Source organism: Choloepus didactylus, chromosome 5 (assembly GCF_015220235.1).
Source record: "Choloepus didactylus isolate mChoDid1 chromosome 5, mChoDid1.pri, whole genome shotgun sequence".
Classification (NCBI taxonomy): domain Eukaryota; kingdom Metazoa; phylum Chordata; class Mammalia; order Pilosa; family Megalonychidae; genus Choloepus; species Choloepus didactylus.
The window spans coordinates 139,831,773-139,851,240 of NC_051311.1; the positions used below are offsets into that span (position 1 = coordinate 139,831,773).

At 38.2% G+C, this 19,468-nt stretch overlaps 1 protein-coding gene across 3 annotated transcripts in view; it reads left to right on the forward strand.

The window, feature by feature from the left end:
• PLEKHA8 (pleckstrin homology domain containing A8) overlaps positions 1-19,468 on the forward strand; it is a 91,044-nt gene that overhangs the window by 64,505 nt on the left and 7,071 nt on the right. Inside the window, exons 13-14 of one of the 3 annotated variants that reach the window (XM_037836976.1) lie at positions 3,992-4,053; positions 9,320-15,243. The exons of 1 other annotated variant lie outside the window; for it this stretch is intronic. In XM_037836976.1, coding sequence (XP_037692904.1) covers positions 3,992-4,053; positions 9,320-9,517 — 260 coding nt within the window. In that variant the 3' untranslated portion in view covers positions 9,518-15,243. Of the gene's footprint in view, positions 1-3,991; positions 4,054-9,319; positions 15,244-19,468 lie in introns of those variants that run through there. One more of the 3 variants, XM_037836977.1, reaches the window with a different exon arrangement.

Consider the following 19,468-nt stretch of genomic DNA (forward strand, 5'->3'; position numbering starts at 1 on the left):
TTACACCATGTGGCCCAAGAAGTTCCCACAGCCAGGAACAGCTGCCTCCTCTAGTACAGCACAGGATCATGCTGCTGTACAAATACTCCTTCCTTAGAACAGGCAACCCACTTCATCTAACCTCATGATACCCTTTTCTTCTTATTGCCCTGTAGAAGGAGAGCATAGAGAAGGGTTCAAAGGCTTTTTTGAACGTTGACTTGAATGGCACAGTGTGAAAAGGTCTCTGAGGTTGGTCTCTGATAAGGTCTCTAAGGTTGGGCCTCACATTGAATTCAGAGCCCTTTTAAACAGGCAGTTTATCCAGTGAAGTAAGTATAGGCTTCGGAGCTGAAAACTCAGAGACCAGGACAGCTACATCTGCTGCATTCTGTAAAGAAGCTTGAATCTCACTTTGTTACTTCCCTGCCACAATTTCACATCAGAACGATCACAACTTCATTAGCAGAAGAAAATATTACTCTTGGTATAGAATAAGACTAAGAGAATATATACCCAAAGTGCACTGTGGTCATCTCTGGGAGGCATGATTATGGCTTTCTTTAATTCCCTCCTTTTTTGTGTGTTTTCCATATTTTTTACAATGTGCATGCATTACTTGTGAAATCAGAAACAAACAAACCAACAAACAAAAAAACACAGTAATCAGTGATATACTTTTAAAACCTGCCTCTGTGCCTCAGGTAGAAGTTTAGAATCCTTTACATGGCATATAAAGTCTTCACAATTGGCCTCAGAGTTCTTCAACCCAAGCTAATGGCTCACCATTGCCAAACATGCCATGATCTTTCACAACTCCAAGGTGCTTCCCTCTTCTGGAGCACCACCCACCACCCTTCTCTCTGCCCTACAAGATTCCTTCTGAGATTTCTCTCTATCCTCACTTCTCCAGGCTGAAGTGGTTTCCCTCTTCTTTCTGTTTCTGGAGCACTGTGTACAGATCTCTACTGTAGCAGTTAGGGATTTGCATAATAATGACTTGTTAAATGGTTGACTCCTTACCAAACCAGAAACTTCTTGAGGGCAGGGGACTGCGGTTAAAGCACCCATGGATCTCCACTGCTTCGTACTCTGTGGTAGGCTCTTACTAAATTTTGATCATATTGAGCAGATTTTAATGGCATTGGAGAATCTCTGTTCTGCCTGGATTAGGGTCATAAGAAAGAAAGCACTCCCACTGTCTTATTTCAGTAACTCACCTCAGGATGTTTCCCAAAGACCTATATAAGATCTTGCCCATGCCGTTGGCTCCTTTGATGGTTGGAAATTTGGTTGTCCTTGCCTGTTTTTCTCAGAGGCTGTGCCTAGTATTCTCTGCCTATCTGTACTATACATTTTGTGGACCAGCAACCCTTTTCTTCACATTTCTCAAGATATGTTCACAACCATCTATACTGTCTGAAATGTCCCCGATACTATACGTTCCCTTACAGAGAATCAGCTAGATGGTAGGTGTAGCTTCCATTGGAGACTTGTATCTTCGACCATATCCTAGTCTTCTCAAATTGTCCCCTATGAAAAAAATTAAATTTAAACTTGTGTTCTCCTTTAGGCTATTTCTAAATATTCTGTATATTTGAATTCATTAATTTCTGTACTATTTCTGCTTTAGTTTTACCACAGTGGATGTTGGCATTTTCAATTTATTCCCAAAACTTTAGCTAGCCAGATAGATGTGCTGGTACATTTCAAATGTACATCATTTCTTTTATATAAAATATAGTTGTGTTCTATGCAGATTAGAATTATATAAAATTGAAATAGTAGGGTAAACTAAAAGTCAGCCTTTAAAATAAAAGCTTTTTTAATAAAAATTATGACAAGAATTACATAATTTCACAGGTAGAGGACTTGTGTAAATGTAGACTGTGTTTAAACTATGGCCACATGGCAGCCCCATTTTGGCCAGTAAGCACAGATACCTGACCTCCTTTGGCAGTATTCTGTGCAGTACATTGCTTTTCACTGCAGAGGAACTTGTGCTTGTGGTTTGAGGGTGTGTTTTTCTATTTTAACATCTGCTCTTGTTATAATTTAAAATATTTTTTTACATTCTAATATGTCTTCCATATGTTCATTAATAGTGTTAGTACTTGTGGTAGTGCTGAAACTAGCACATGAAAATAAGTGTGTTTGGAATAGAATTTATTTGTCATAAAACATGCAGAAGAAGATCAAACAACCCCCATGATCTTCTGTGCTGTCAATTTAGGAATGAGAACTCGGTAAACTACTGGATATGATGCTTAGAAAATAAAATGGAACATTGAAATAAAAATGTATGATGGTGAACCTATTGTAGACTGCAGACTGTAGTTAACAGTAGTATCTTAATATTCTTTCATCAACAGTAACAAATGTACCACACATTCAATACTAGGGGTCAGTAATGGGGGGGGTACATAAGGGGTATGGGGCATTGTGAGTTTCTTTTTTTATGTCTTTTTGTTCTTTTTCTTCTTCGAGTAATGAAAATGTTCTAAAATTGATTGTAATGATGATTGCTCAACTAGGTGATGAGGTCAGAAATAAAGCGGTACCTGTAAGGAAATAAACCCACACTCGGTTCTGGAGGAGAAAAGAATTTATTTACGATCTTGCAAGATTGGGCGCACAGCCAGAAATGTGGTGGACTGGCACGCGGGAGGAAGAACATGGCGATCTTTTAATCTCCTATTCCTAATGCACAAGTCCCTCCCCTGTTTCCCCATTGGCTGGGTACTACAGAGGCTACAGCCTATCCGAGAGAGCTAACTAGCCCATCTTTGAGATTTTGAATTGGACAGCCTATCCAAGAGAGTTCATTCAGTTTAAATTTCCTGCTGGGAGTTCCCGCCTCTGATTATACCCCATATCCCTTTACATTCAAGTAACCCTGGTTACTTTTCCATATAAGGAGCTGGCACAGATTCTAGGCTTATGTCATGGCTCTCTCTGTCTCTCCCCTTTACCACAGGGCTTGTTTAAGCCAGTTCTGCCACCATTTTCCCTATTCCCTGCTGCCTCTATGTGAAAGCTAAACTTAACCCTTTCTTACAATGATACTGTGAGACATTGACTGTATACTTTGGATGGATTATGTGGTGTGTGAATATATCTCAATAGAATTTGCAGTTTAGTAAAAGAAGTACTATGGTGATGTAAATCCGTGCCTCCTGAGAAAGTATTTATTCCTATGGGAAAACAGTTCTGTATTTTACATTAATTGAATTATTCAAAGTCTTCAGAAACACATCCTTTGCATAAAATGAAGCCATTTTGCTCTTGGTATTTTTTTTTAAATAAAATTATTATGTAGCAGTTTTTAAATCTCATTTTAAAATACTTTGGGGCCAAAGTAACACTACTTGCCGGTCTTTAAGGTATAGAATCTGATTTACTTTTATTAATAGGCTTCAGTCATTACTTTATAATTAGCTTAACTTGAAGCCATTCTTTCCTGAATTTTTTTTTAAGGTTTCAAACTTTGATGCTGTATATCCAGGGTTGTGGGGACATTCAGGACCAACATTTGACATCCCAGAGTAGAATGTTTGAATTGGAAGGAATCTTAGAGATCCTTTTAAAGAGGGGGAAGCAGATAGCTGGAGAGGACAGCTAAGAGACTGGCTCAGGGTCACACAAATTTCAAAGAACTGCATTTTTAAATGTTTGTAGTGTATTCCTGATTGTATTTTGTTTCAATTTTCTAATATCCTTTCTTCCCTCTTTATTTCTTTGTATGTATTGAACTTTTCCCACTGTGACAGTAAGGCAAAGTTCAGATTCACAGGGTAAGAGGTCAATGCCTCCATTTTTCTTTAAAAAAGATTCTTTGTGGCCTTTTTCCCTACGTAAAACTTTTGGAGTCCACAATCTTGTAACTAGACTTTTCATCAGTTCCTAATACCAATAGGACCATGCTGTTGCCAAATTGAAATGTATTATACAAATAGTGCATCAAATTCTGATGAAATTGTTTCTCATGGAGTTTTTCTTTGTTCTTTTCAAGATAATGCATATGGTAAAACATTACGGCAACACCATGGTTGGGTAGTTCGAGGGGTTTTCGCGGTAAGTAATCTGTATCCTTCCCCTTGAAGTTCAGAAGCAAGGTGTTTTTTATCTTTTATTTTGTGTTTTGTTTTGTACATATGTGGTTTTATTTTGTTTTGTTTTTGAGAAAGTCCTTTAAGCCCATAGGCCTTTGGTGTGTGGCTTCAGCAGCAAAAAGCGTCTATAATAGAAAAGAGTGCTTTATCTTTACGCATTCCAGTGACCTTGTAGATATTTGCCTCAGAAGTTGTGGCCTTGCTTTTAAAGTAGTAAAAGGCTCAAGTATCAGATGCATGGGTAGGCAGGAAGCAGCAAGCCCGAATACTTACCACTGAGGGAAAACAGTGATGCAGTCAAGCTAATAGCTCCCTCTGCTGCCCAGTATATTCAATCCTCTTAATTCTCAGATCTTAGTTGAACTTTATCTTTGAATATTTACTGAATTGGGTATGCCAGCAGCTAGGGCTGGAAATCTGTTCTTACCCTGTGATTTTCATTGTGAAAATGTTTATTTTTCTGTGTCTTGGCTCCTGTTACCCATAACCCCCACCTCCCCAGCTCAGCCACATGTTAAACTGGAAGAACACAGGCCTGGGAATCACAGGCTTCTGGACACATCACTTAGCCTGCTTTGTAAAGGAGGAGTAGAGGGCATCTTTATGACAGCACTAATATTCGGTGGTTCTTCCCATCAGGGGAAAAGGTCAGTCTTAGTCAAATGTAGCTGTGAAAAGGCAGTCTCATGTAGTGGTACACTAGGAAACTTCATAGAATGTGATTTTCTTTTGAAGGTTGAGAGATAAAGATGGCCTTGCAGGTGATATTGTTTACTAATATAAAGGATAGGAAACTTTACATGTGCCTAAAGTAAGAGCTGTTTAGGTCATGATTTATTAGGAAGTGAGTAAAGAAAGTGGGAAGAATTTATAGTATAACAAGTCAAATATTAGTGAAAATGAAATATTACTTGAAAATAGTTCCATATCCCACTGTTTACTGAAATGAGAGCCAGACTGATTGGGGTTGAAAGTTTACATTCAGCTTCAGTGCATATTTAATAATCATAATAATAGCTACTATTTAACTACTGCACAACTGTTGTACATGCTTTCATGTTCATTATCTTTGTTAATCCTCAGGTTTAACCTGCACCATTTTACAGGTTCAGAACAGCTAATTAACTTTCCCAAGTACCAAGTCCCAAAGTCATAAAGTGAGCCTATGGCACAGCACTGGGTTCAAACTCAGATCTTCTGTCTCCAAGGCTAGTGCTCATCCCCCCACATCATAAGTCTCTGCAGTGAAGACAGAGTAAGTGAGAAGCCGATAGTGAGTTCTTAAGCACTGGATACTCACTACATTCGTTGCTCTCCCTGAGTAGATGGTGTGAGTGCTTGCACATGCCTGATGCCTGAGTTCCTTCCATGAGATGACCAAGCACAAACACTGAGTTGCCCTTCTTTCAAGAATCATAAATGTGTCTTTTAGTATAGTAGGCAAAATTTAATATTGATGATCCAAGAGCTATTACTAAAGAAATGCAAATATAGTATGGAAGTTACCATAATCATTAGTAGGTAAAAGCACTTTTTAAATTAGAGCATTTAGACCTATTTAAAAAAATTTTAGAAATCATGGAAAAATAGAAAGGGGAAAATTAAAATTATTATGTATTTTCACCATCCAGTAATAACCATTTGTAACATTTTTATGTTTTACTTTTTACCTTTTATTTCTGTATATTTTTATTTGCATTGCATAGTTTTAAAATATTAATTTATTTAATTTTATGTTTAAATATCGTTTTTGTGTATGTACACATGTATATTATATGTGTATAATTATCTTTATTATGTATACCTACTCTACATATTCATATAAATTTTTTTCAACATTTCAATATGTTTCCCCACTTAATATGTTCTATCATAAACATTTTTTTTCCTTGTTTTTCTTTTTTTTTTTTTAACTTTCCCTTCTTTTTTAAATCAACTGTATGAAAAAAAAGTTAAAAAGAAAACAAACATACAATAAAAGAACATTTCAAAGAGACCATAAACATTTTTAAATGCTACAAAAGAGTCTTTGAAAATCCTTATTTTTAGTGGCTGCATAATATTTTCCCAGTATGGAGGCACCATAATTTATTTGCTTAATCCCCTTTGTTGTAAATTTAAGCTGCTTCTGAGTTTGTTACTACAAATAAAATAGCATCTGTTTATATGCGTCTTTGACTAAACCCCTTATCTTCTCAAAATAGGTTCCTAGAATTAGAATTGCTGTTTTATACCAAAAACTACAATCATAACAACTTACATTTTTGAGCACTTACCATGCGCTAGTTATTATTTTAAGTTCTTTATGTTTATAAAATTATTAATCTCATAGCTCTGAGATTGGTTCTCATTTTTCCTGTTTATAGGAAACACAGAGACAAGGTAATAGACCCAAAGTTATAGACTAAGAACATTCTGAAGGCTTTGATATTATTGCCAATAATTTTTTTAAGATGCTGTTTTTAAGAAGATAGATTGTGTCTAGCATTTGGCAACAACTTTCTCAATATTCTTATAGTCTGTAGCTAGATTGGCCCTTTCAGCCTCTCTGCTATTATTCTCCAAATCATCCCTACTTTGGGAAGTTTTTTGAGCTTCCCAATATGTGCCAATTAACAAAATCATATTCACTTCAACTTGTCTTGGTTGCTCAGGGAAACCTATTTTACATTGAAGGAATTTGCCAGCCAAATTGTGAGTTTTTATCTTGAAGCAGTTGTAATCTACTCACCTGATGCCCAGTCCGGGCTCTGCCTCCAGCCTGGTCACAGCCAGTGTCATTTGACCTTTTTGGCCTTTAGTTTTGTCTTCGGAAAGTTGAGCTCTATCGTTGGTTCCCAAATAGACTTGGCTGTATCACAGTTCCCTAGGAGCCTTTGAGAAATACATAGCCCTAGGCCCCACTCTGGAGAAACTTCTATAGAACTTATTTTACTTAAACACATATACATAAGGGTTTTCTTAAAATTTAAAAGTCCAGAAAAGTTTATAACAAAAATCAGCAGTCCCCTGTCCACTGCTCCCTACTTCCCAGATTCATTCCAAAGAGGCTGCTACTTTAAGCCTGTAGCTGTTTGTTCTGATATTTGTCTCTATATTTCTAAAACTGTTTACTGTTCTTGTAGCTTTGTCAGTTTTAGTCAATAATACTGATTTTTTGTTATAAAAGATTAGAATTTAACTCTCTTAGACTTCCCAACCCCTACTGTATCTCCGCTGCCCTCACAGTCCCAGTATAGTTATATCACAAGTTTCGGTTCATTCAGTTGTCAGTATTAACATTATTATTCTGAGCCAAATGTCCGTGGGGTTTTGTTTTTTGTTTTTTGTTTTTTTGCTTCATTCTTATACAAATTTACTGTTTTACCCTGCGCCCCCAAATCTCCCAAATGACCATCATTCTGAACTTGCAAAACAGATTGTCTTCTTTTTTTTCCCCCAGAACCTTCTAAACTCATTCCTATCTGAAATCATAGTTTTTCAGGCCTGAAGTACTGCTGTTGCCCTAGGACTTTCCTTCACAACTTTTCCTATATTGGATCCCCCGCCGCACCTAGTATGGTTTCCCAGGTCCTACAATTTCCTGTTTGTTAATTTAATCTTTCATTTCAGTGGTTTCCATCCCCCAGGAACTTCTTAGGAAAGGATACAGAGGAGCTAAATTTTTGAGTTTCCTCATGCTTGAAAATGTTTTTATTCTGTTCTTTTTTCTTGAGTGATGGATTGACTGGTCCTATAGACTTCTAGGTTAATAGTCGTTTTCTCAGAATTTTGAAGGCATTACTCCATTGCCTTCCAGCTTCTAGTGTTACTATTGTAAAATCCAGTGTCATTCCTATTCCTATTCCGTTGTACATAAACTGTTCTCACCCCCAATCCTGGGTACTTTTAGGATCTTTTCTTTATCTTCACATTATAAATTATATGATGTGCCCTTTTAATCTTTATCATTCATTGTGCAGAGCACTCTTTAAATCTAGAGACTCATATCCTTCAGTTCTGGGAGATTTTCTTGCATTGTGTTTTTAGATAGTTGCCTTCTCTGCATTTTCTATTCTCTTCCTCCCTTGAATATCAGCCATTATTTGAATATTTATTGTGTGCCAAGCAATGGGCTGAATACTTATGCATATCCCATCAGTCCTTAAAATAAGGAAAATAGAATTTGTCTTCTTTTACAAATGAGGAAGCTGAGATTCTAGAAGCTTAACCCCCTTGCCTCAAACTGATACAAACTGATACATGGAAGATCTCAGATTCAAACCCAGGTCTGCTTGACTCAAGCCTGTGCTTTAAACACTACATGATAATGCCAGTCACTCTTATTGAAAAAAGAAGAGAGATGATTCTCAAAGACCTCAAATGTATAAGGAAACGCAGGAAAGCAACTGTAGAAAGGTAATTTGAGATTGTCCTAAAAGCATCCAGAGATCTCAGCAGAGCCCATCTAGTGGATGTTAGAAAGCAAATTTTAGCAAGCTTAGGGGAGAATTGGCCTGCAAAGGGTAGAGGGGTATAAGGAGTCTGGGAAATCTTCCATTAGAGAATTAGCATGGTGTGGTTGAAAAGCACAGAGATGATCCCAAGTTCAGATCCTGGCCCTGGTGCTCATTGGCTGTGATACCTACATTTGTAGGATGGAATATAGAAACACCAACTGTACAGTGTTCTTTTAAAGATTAACTGGGATAAAACATGTTGAAGCATCAATTTCAACGTATCAGGCATCAGCTAACAAATATTAGCTCCCTTGCCTTTTAGAAAATATTCAGGTGTGCAAAGGAAATATCCACACAGGGGAATATGGAGGTATATAGAGAAACATATATGGAGATGAGACACAAATAGAAGAGCAAGGTGCCCTGGAAGGCTATCCACATGGGAACAAGACCATGAGGGCAACTGAATATAGGTGATTCTGAGGATTTAAGGGGAATAATCTGTATCATTATGTAAATTGAGAAGGGAACGTTTCTCAAACTCTCTCAACATTTCCTGAGTTGTCGGCGTAATGCATCTTTAAGATGGCTCGAGTACATACTTACCTCTTCTAGCCTCAACGTTATTTGAGGTGGTGCTAGAACCATAATTTTAGAGAGTCCACAAATTAGATTTCTTTACTCTTTCTCACAGTTCCATGTGTGTGTGTATGTGTGTGCATATGCACACACAAGAGAGTATATAAGAGAGAAAAGTTGTGCATATTCTCACAGGCAGTTCTTTTGCAGTTAGCTCTGAGGGCTGCTCCATCCTATGAAGATTTTGTGGCTGCATTAACAATAAAGGAAGGCGACCACCAGAAAGAAGCTTTCAGTATTGGGATGCAGAGAGACCTCAGCCTTTACCTCCCTGCCATGGAAAAACAGTTGGCGATACTGGACACTTTATACGAGGTCCACGGACTGGAGTCTGATGAAGTTGTGTGACATCTGCGGGATAGCGCCTCCTCCTAATTTCAGGGAATAAAGTTTGCTAAAGTGTTTTGTTGCCCTACTTAATTTCCAGCAACAGCTTCAACCCTCTCCAACACCCTACTTAGAGGGATGGAGAGGAAGAGCCAAAACCCAGTGCTTTTGTATATAATTTTTTAAAAAGCATATGTGTTTTGTGTGTTTAAAAATCAAGGTGCTATATATTTCAGTTCAAAGGGCCTATTGGAAACAAAATCATATAGCTAAGCTCTGTTCTGCTATTTATAGACTGGACAGCAAGTTATAAGAGCAGATTTGACAAATGAATTTGTTGGTATTATGTTTTATTTTGTTTCTATTTTTTATTTGCAATTTGCCTCCAAAACTCAGGCTGGAAATGAGCATATTCTCTATCAAGGATTATAATTTATAGCCAGTGTTTGAGCCAACTTAGAAGTAAACTGAAAACTTGGAGAGAGTTTAAGCCCCTTTGTCAAAGCTGTTGAAATATAGAGTTTGTGAATCTTAGACCTTTTTTAGTGAATCCTCTCCTCCATGGTTTTGTTTGTGAGACAAGCCTGAAGTGAAGTTGCATGTGGGGACTGGATGGGACATTGACAAGGAGTGCCACCCTTTTCACAGGCGGGGAGGCTGGCCCCCAAGAGATGAGTGGGCGCCACAGCATCAAGCTGGGGGAAAGTACGGGAGGGGTGGGACAAATCATCTGAGATGACACATATATAGTGCCCACCCTTTACTAGCATGTTTTCCCCTGCATTATCTCCTGTGGACATCACAGCACAACTGTGACCTTCAAAGGGATTATTTTCCCATTTCAGAAGTCCAGTTTGGAGGTTGAGTGATTTGCTCAGTCACAGAATCTCTAAATAGAGGAGGCAGGACTTAAGCAGAGGTCTCCAAAGATTTCAAAGTGGAAGCAAATTCAGGAAAGCCAGTTATTTTTTTTTAAATGCATATGTTTTTTCTCAGTGTGGTCTATAGACCACCTGTGCATCAAAAATCACATGGAGTGCTTGTTGAAAAAGCCAATTCCCAGGCCTTACCCTGACCTAAAGAACCAGAGTCTTAGGGGTAAAACTCAGGAATCTGCATTTTAATAAATTTCCTAGGTGATTTTTATGCACACAGGGTTGAAGAACCACTAGATTAAATTCTAGTTTACATAGTCCCCAGTCTTCTGCATGAATTGAGTGATGTATCCTTTTTTTTCCAAAGAGGAAGAGGCTATCATTTAAATAAAAGAAAGCAAATGGGAAGTAGCACAAGTTTACTCAGCAGCATTTTTAATTCAACCAGCATCAGCAACCAGAACACCTTGGTTCTGAGTGTGTCCTCTGATAAATCGGGTTTAATCACAAAACCAGGGTGCAGAGTAAGCCAAATGCAGCTGCTTACCAATCTCAAAAGCTTTGGGGCAGTGTCAGAGTTTAAAGATGGAACTTGAGTATTTTATATATTTCATAAAACAACCTTGAAAAATGTGATGCCAAAACCGTGGCCCTAGTCTCTCGGTAGGCCAAGCTGTCAAGAGTGTGCTTAGGAGAGAAGCCCCAGGTACCTTCCCCACAGAGGCTGCTTTCTTCTAGCACCAGACAGGGAAATTCCAGCATGAGGTAGTTCCCCAGGGTGGAAGGTGGTGAGTTCCTTTGATGGGCGCAGGTGAATGCCACCTGAATAGCTCCAGATGCTGTTCCTGCTGCAGATCCCTGGGGCAGAGAGGTTAGTATAGGGAAGGCTGCTGGTATTTTGCTTTTTGTCTATCTTTATAAACAAATGGGCTTTTATTTAGTGCAAATTACTGAAGCAGGTACTCCGCCCACATAAGGACTTCTGGAAATTGCTTAAACTTAGAAAAGCACTTCAAATGTTTTAGACTTGGGAGAAAAAGGTTGCTAAAATGATGATGATTATTTTGTATTTTAGCATTTGCTGTCAGCAGCTGCCAAGATGTGTGCACTATCCCCACCACCACCCTTCCGTGAGGAATTAGTGTGGATCTCCTCTGACCTGTGGGAATGGGGTGGGGGGTGAGGGGGTAATTTAGACTTCCTGCCCTTAACATAGATCCTAAAGGGAAAAAAGAAAAAGTATGCAGTCTTTGTGCATACTTTGAATGAAGATGCTTTAGGCAGCGTGCCATTCAGAGGGGATGATAGTGGACGAGTCTAAGTATTCTGAAGCATGGCAGTTCTAGGCAGTGGTTGGTTCTGCCTGTCACCTCAGGTAAACTCTTGAAGAGGAGGTGGGGACTCTGAAAATACCTCAGATTTGCTGCTGAGGCTCGGAATACACAAAAAGAACTGCTCAGCATTTTACATTTTATGTAAGTACTGCTTAGATGTGCATGGCTCAATTTTATGAGGAAGAGGGGCTTAATATTTTCTGGGATAATTGAGAACTTGTAGCATAGTTTGAATAACTTGAATAAGTTACATTTTCTCATCACCCTTTTCCAGGAGGTAGTGTTTTTGGTACGTATTTTCTTCACTAGAGTTTATGAAGTTTATTGAAGATGTGTAAAGCTCTTAGCCCTTGAATAAAAATAATTAGAAATTGAACCTAATACCAAATTATAAAGTCAAATTGACCTCCTAGTTCTATGTTAGTTGATTTTCCATTTTAATTAAGGTAGTACTTTGTGCTAATTTGCAGTTACTTTCTAACGAAGGGTCACTGAGAAAAGATACTTAAAGATTTCTGAGACACCTAAGCTTTCTGTCACCCTGACAGTGAGGGGAGATGAGAAGACTCTAGTATGTTTGTTGACAAAGTAATCACTTTATGTTCATAGCTTAAAACATTTTTATGATTCCTTTTCTAGAGTAGCCTTTAAAGGGAACCTGAAGAAAAAGGTAATCTGTCTTCTAGGTATTAGTAGAAGCTAGTCAGTAACATTTGGATGGTACCTTACAAAATGCTTTCACATCCAGCATTTCCTCGTGCTTGCACTTCTCTCCACAGTGGAAGCAAAGGCTGTACACAGAATAGGAATCAATATGTATTTGTTGAATCAAACAAAACCCTTTCAAGGATGGCATGACTTTTGTCCTTTGAAAACAAAATTTGATTCATTATAGCTAATCCTGATTAGAAATGTTAAATTGGAGAGATATCTTTTGGGGATGAAACCAACTTGCGACTATCAAGTAGACATGATTTTCTCATCAGCTCCTGATACAGTTCTGAAGGGAGTTCCAGGAGAGGGACTCTCAGAATGTCAAGCATGTAGGTTCCCAGGGAATTGACATTGAAGGGCAGTTTTCATTAGGGTGTGTAAGTAGTGGTTTGAGGCACCTTGCCAATATTATTTGCATGTCTTTTTGAACATAAAGCTTCCCCAAATCTCATATTCCACAACAAGGGATATCTTAGTTCCATAGTCCAGGCTCATTGCTTCTTTCTCCTCTGCTACTGAAAATTGCCAGCAGTGCCCCGTCAGAGCACCAGATTTACCCCCTTCTCAGCTGTCTGTCCAATTCCTCAGCAGCATCTCCTAGCTCTTGTGGAGAGCATCTGGAACAGAGTTGGCTCAGGGTTAGGTGCTCAATTCCTGGTGATTCTGTTCACTCCCATGGCAGACTGCAGGAGCTTCTTAGAGAACCCTTCCCATTTGTAGTTGAAAGGCAAGTGAACATCATGATGTGTAAGCATCTAAGAAAGGTGGTCTATTATTAAATAAGTACTACTGGGGAAATTTGCAGTCTTCTTTTTTTGATTATTAATTGCATGTAGCGTATATGTCCAAAAAGTTAATGCTTTCAAGTTTATACTTTCACAATAGCGTTTTCAATTAAGAAAAATGTGGTAGGGACTAATAGATAAAGTATACTTTTCCTCATTAAATTGGAAGGGAGGAAAAGAGCTGAAGTAAGAGATTTCTTACTAAGGAAACCTAGTTTGACTGTGAAGATCATATATGAAGAAATATTAGATAAGGCAATGGAGAGAGCCAGAGGATCAGGAGCAAAATAAGATGGTATGGAACATTTTGGAAGCTATATGGAGGAAAACTATTCTTTATGCTTTTTTCTACTTAATTATCATGACCTACAAGAAGTTAGTTACATAATGGTGCGTTTCTGAATCATTGATTAAAATCACTTGCTTCTGATTTTAGTCATAGATTTTAAAACTATTTAACTTCCTCACCCTTATGTTTCATTCCTTTTTTTAAGGTAAACTGAATTTTTAGATTTAGAATTTATAAGTAAGTAAAATCTATTTTAAGCCTTTGTTCTATTCACTGAGTTAATGTAATGTGTTTGGGCCTAGAAGGCTTGACATCGGTTCCCTTTGTGATCTTGTGTAGTCTGTACACAAACTTCAGTGTATACAGTCAGTCTGCATCGCTGTGAAATGTACAGAGAATGCTTCTTTAGAAAAACATGTTCTGCTTCTGAATGTTCCTTTGTAATCTAAGTTGCTTACTCAGGGGTTTCACAATAAAGATATATAAAAAAAATTCACTTAGCTATTTAACAGTATTTTCAGATTGCTTCTATTGCAAGGTCATTAGGGATCTTTCAACAATTCCATAAGCCTACTGTTCAGTAGACCTTCCCTGTATACAGTCCCCATTCCTACCCTGTCTCATCTCACAGCCCTGTGTACAGTTGCCCTTTGCACGATTTCTCACTGCACTGCTGCATTAAGGCCCTCTCGGGCATGATTTAAATGATCATTGACAGCACCACTCTGGTGTCATTGACTCATGCATTGATCTTTCTCCTCCACTGTTTTCATATAGCCCTTAATTAAGAAAGAAAAAACATACTGCTATTCTGCAATGCAAAGGTTGTCAAAATTCTTTGGTTGCCCTTATTAACCACTTTTCTTTCAGAGTGAATAAATGTTTTCAGCCAGCCTATGCGAGGACAAAGAAAGAAATCCTGTTTGTTTGAAATTTTTCATATATTTTAAAGTGTGTTTACTATTTCCTCTCTGAACTTTATAAAACAGAAGCCACCCTGGGATGGTTGGTACTGTTTACAGAGCTGATCTCGTCCATGCAGACTGTGTGTGTGTCTATTTATAGGTTATTTGGAGTCAGTGATGACAAGAAGAGTGGTCTAGAAGTCATTCTGTTGGTTCTTAGGCTAATGAGCCAGTTTCATGACATGTTTAATGTATGGTTCCCATGTGTCATGAGAATTTCAGTAGAATGTCATTAAACAGCCCAACTACCTCATAATTAATTGGCTGTGGACAATCTGTGTCAGATGAAAAATGTGTTAAGATAATTGTAATCTGGTAAATAGGTTGAATAAAATGATATCTGTATAAAGAAGGAACACGTTAGACCAGACGCCAAAGGCTAAAATGTACATAGATTTCCTTGGGTTAATTTTTTGAAGTCAGTGTTTGATTCCACACCCAGTATTCTTTACTTGAATGTATGTGGTTTCATAGATCCATGCACTTTGAATATCTGTTGTATGCTGTCTTATGTTACCTGTTATAAAATACCTTCATCATTTTTAAATAAGCATCACAATGACAGTAGAAAGCAAGTTAAACTACGAAATATCAAGTGGTTTGTTGATTTCTTAATTTTAATGGACCTTTACTTAGAATACCATGTGTTTGAACCTTTTAGGACCTACCAAGAGATGAATGATATCCAGTGTTTAGTTTGCATTGTTTCTCTGTCCAAATTCTTATGCTATGTCTTGTGGGGAGGGGGAACAAGGGAGGGTTTTACTTTTTTTGAAAAAAGGTTTGAAAACATGTCAGATTTTATATTCATTAGTTGTAATAAACTTATTTTTAAAGTATTTTATCGTGTGTGTGTTTCTGCATAACTGATTTGCCAATGATAAGTATCATTTATGGAATATATACCATTTGCCCAGCATTACTCTAAGCCTTTTACTAATTTTAACACATTTAGTCCTCATAACTATAGGGCAGGCACTCTTGTTGTCTATCCTCATGTTACAGATAAGAATACTGAGGCCCAGTGAGGCCCATGGCCCCACAGCTAATGAGGGGTAGAGCCAGGCTACAAACCAAAGCCTAGTTCCAAAATCTTTATATAACTTTTTTAAAACCTAAGTAAAAGATAATTTTGAGGCATCTGAGGACCTCTGTCACTCTATTACCCTGGGTATTCTCAGCACTCTAGCAAAACTATATCCTTTCACAGGTGGCTGTAGCCTTTGGAATGGCTTAATCCTGTTTTCAAAGGAACAGATAGTAAGATAGTAGAAGAATTGGCTAAGCATCATATATGTTGAGTAGCTATGTGCTAAATTCGTTTACATTCAGACACATTTTTTGCCTAAGTCACTTGATACCAGAGTAGTGTTGAACTTACAAGGTTTTCTCTCTCATGCACTTGGTTAATGGGTGTCATGATGTCTATAGATATGTGTGCCTTGTGTGAGGGAGCCACCTTGTCCATACCCCTTTCTCAGGAAGTCTTCCCACCTTTATCCCAGATGACCCCTCCTCTCCAGGCATCAATTTAAACACATGAGCTGGGTCCATTAGAATATCCGGGGGGAAGAGAGAGAAACCGCAGGAAGTGTTGTAATGCTTGAACAAAAGAATCATGTGGAGTCCAAGTTGGGTTGGCCATGTTGGACCATGTATGAGAGAAGGAAGAAGAGAGAAGTGGTAAAGAGAAAGGACAGTGCAGGTGCACAGATAAGCAAGGATGAGGAATCTTGTGGTTTTGGGGGGCACCAGCAAAGTTTTCTTGAATGCTTACTTTCCATTTCCTGGATCCAGTTCCCAGGAGTCCTTGTTACCTGCTTTAGGATTCCTTTTCTTGAGATACCTGGGATTTTTACCCTCACCATTTTACTTGCATCATTTGTGGTGGACTTTTAGCCCTTGAAATCATGATTATGACAAACTCATGTGTCATTGTTCCACAGTGAACATGAGCAAACCTTGAAAGCCAAAATGACATACATTGAAGAATCACCAACACCATCCTCCTCACTGTATATAATGGGACTGCCTGTCAAGATCTTAGGTTGGTCTGTATGAATTTTGCTTATTCTAAATTATGGACAACTACCCCTCCAAACACCAGGATCCTTTTTTGGAATGGCTTTTTTCTTTTAAATCTTAAACATCTGTACTGCATGAGATAGCAGTACAAAGACCAGCTCTCTACCTCCTGCATTCTCCATACCAGGTGGAGCTTTGTGCTCAGATAGGAGTTGGGTGAAGCCAGTTAAATCTATCCATCAGCTCCACCCATTTGGACTACTTGGGAACCATAAAAAGACAAGCTTCATGGAGAATGAACCAAGCCAGTTTCAGAAAGAACATGTTTGGGATCTGTCCTGCTTTCCAGTGGGTAGGGGAGTAGAACTGCCTCACAGTTAAAAAAAAAAAAAAAAAAAACAATTGAGAGTGGCTCAAGTTGCCACTTAGTATTTTCCAGAATCTGCAGATACTGGCACAATTTTCTGTCTGTTCTGTTATCATCCTACAATAAACCTGGTCACACTCAGAAGACCTGTTCAGCAGCAGCAATGGAGAAACCAAAGGAGAGAGAAGGAATGGAGCCATCATAGAGTTGATATTTTTATTTGTTCTTATATTCAGATGGGTAGATTGGAAGGGATGTCCTAGACCCATTTTTTGGTCACACTTGCACACATGCACACATCCTGCCTCTATTGTCATCACCATCATTCTTTCCAGAAGCATGAAATCGCAGCCTCGAGCATGGGTGGTTCAGGTTGATGGAGAATTGACTGTCAACGCTGAAGACAGGTCATATTTTGGACAAAATGTCACATCTTTGTTGATACTGTGTGACCAATTTTAGGACCTTTTGCTCTGGCTCGAGATTTCAAATAGCTTTAGATATTTGCAAAAGTGAAATCCTGCTGCAGAATCCTATATGAGGTAACTAGTGAACTTCCTCAGCTCCCTCCCTTTCACCTGATCATCATCCTCCATTACTCAGACCTCTTCCCCAGATTTTTGTGAATCGCTAGGGGGATGGGACAATTCTCCACCGGGTTCCTCCTGATTTAGATCTGGCTCTGTGCCCTCCTCCCTGAATTTTTAAAGAAACATCTGTTGGAATAAAGAAATATTTAAAGTTCAACAATTGCTTCAGCTCATTTTAGTTTCTTCTCTTAAATACCAGAAAATTAAACTAAGTGCTATTTATTTTTAAGTAAATAGGTTTAAAAATAAATGTGATAATTAAAAATAAGTATGATTTTATGTTTATAAAAATATCCTCTATCCTCCTTTCTATATCCATGTAGAGAAAAGTCAGGAATGATACTGACTTAAAGTGAATAATGGCTATTTTCACTTGGTTACTGATTTTGTTTCTCTTTTCTTTTACTTCACTTTATTGCTTGACTGTTGATAGCCATGCTATCTTTCTACTTAAAATGGGGTGGGGTGTATTATTTAAAATGAGAAAAAGCATTATATAGTATGGGTGACCCCTTGGTACATGCTGCAGCTTATAATGACATTTGCTCTATAACCCCTATCAATGTACTTTAAATTTTTAATTTCATCTCACTACATTTATTTTCCCCCCACTGGTTATTTTTTTTTTTTAATCTTCATTTTATTGAGATATATTCATATACCACGCAGTCATACAAAACAAATCGTACTTTCGATTGTTCACAGTACCATTACATAGTTGTACATTCATCACCCAAATCAATCCCTGACACCTTCATTAGCACACACACAAGAATAACAAGAATAATAATTAGAGTGAAAAAGAGCAATTGAAGTAAAAAAGAACACTGGGTACCTTTGTCTGTTTGTTTCCTTCCCCTATTTTTCTAATCATCCATCCATAAACTAGACGAAGTGGAGTGTGGTCCTTATGGCTTTCCCAATCCCCTTGTTACTGGTTATTTTTTACTCATAAATTGCTATTCCCTTACTAATGCAAACATATAATGTGTTTAAATATCCCATTTTATATAACTCTTAAGTGTCTTGATGTTCTTTGGGGGCTAAAGGGAAAACAACACCAGTGTGATACCGAGGGACTGTCCCAGTACATCTGAAGTAAATGACAAAAATGGAAAAAGAAGCCATTTGGAGTGGCTGACCGTCCTCTAACAAGAAGAAGCCAGAAAGACTTAGCAGTGTGGGCATTTTGCACATGAGTTGGCTGCCATCCATCGGAGGAGCTGAGAGGTTTTCTCTCTCTGCTTCTGTGAGTTTCGAAATAAAATGTCAACCCTTTCTCGGCCCAAGTGAAATTACTGGGCAATAGAGCCATAGTCCAGAGTTAGCTTACGCTGATCCAAACCAGCCAGCCAGAGATGGCAGATGAAAGAATGGAGCAGTAAATTTTATTCAGTAAGTATTTGTTTTAAGGATTATGTTTGTGTAACCCATGGTAACCCTATATCCCATGGTGGCATATGTGAAATAACTGGACACATACACATACACTCTCTCTCTCTCTCTCATATAAGAGTTTTATAAAATCTCAAATTCTTGATTAGAAGGAAAAAGTGATCACAGGATCCTGGAGCTGAAAGACTCCTTTATCCATAAAGTGAGGGTGATAATAGCTACGAAAAATAAAGATTGTGTAAGGATCAAACAGAAATTGTTCATAAAGTCCATAACACAATGCCTAGCACAGAGTAAAGTCTCATCAAGTGATGATGGTGATAATAACAGTTGATATTGTTTTAAAAGGAAGTAGGGTTCCATCATGCCTGGAGTTTTCCTAAACTGAATAAACCTTTTCTTATGTGGACCTGTTGCCCCTGCCCTTCAAGAGAATTCACAGCTGCCACTAGTGCAGATCTCTCCCCTCTGTATGGAATGTCCTGCACCCCTAGGGGGAGACCCCCCTCCAGTTGTGTCTCCAGGTGGACTGTAGCACTTGCTCCTCCCTGCCTGACCACTTGGGCCTGACATACTGGTAGACTGCAGAAGAACAGCTAATCAGACATTAGGGTCAACCTGATGCTTTCCGTA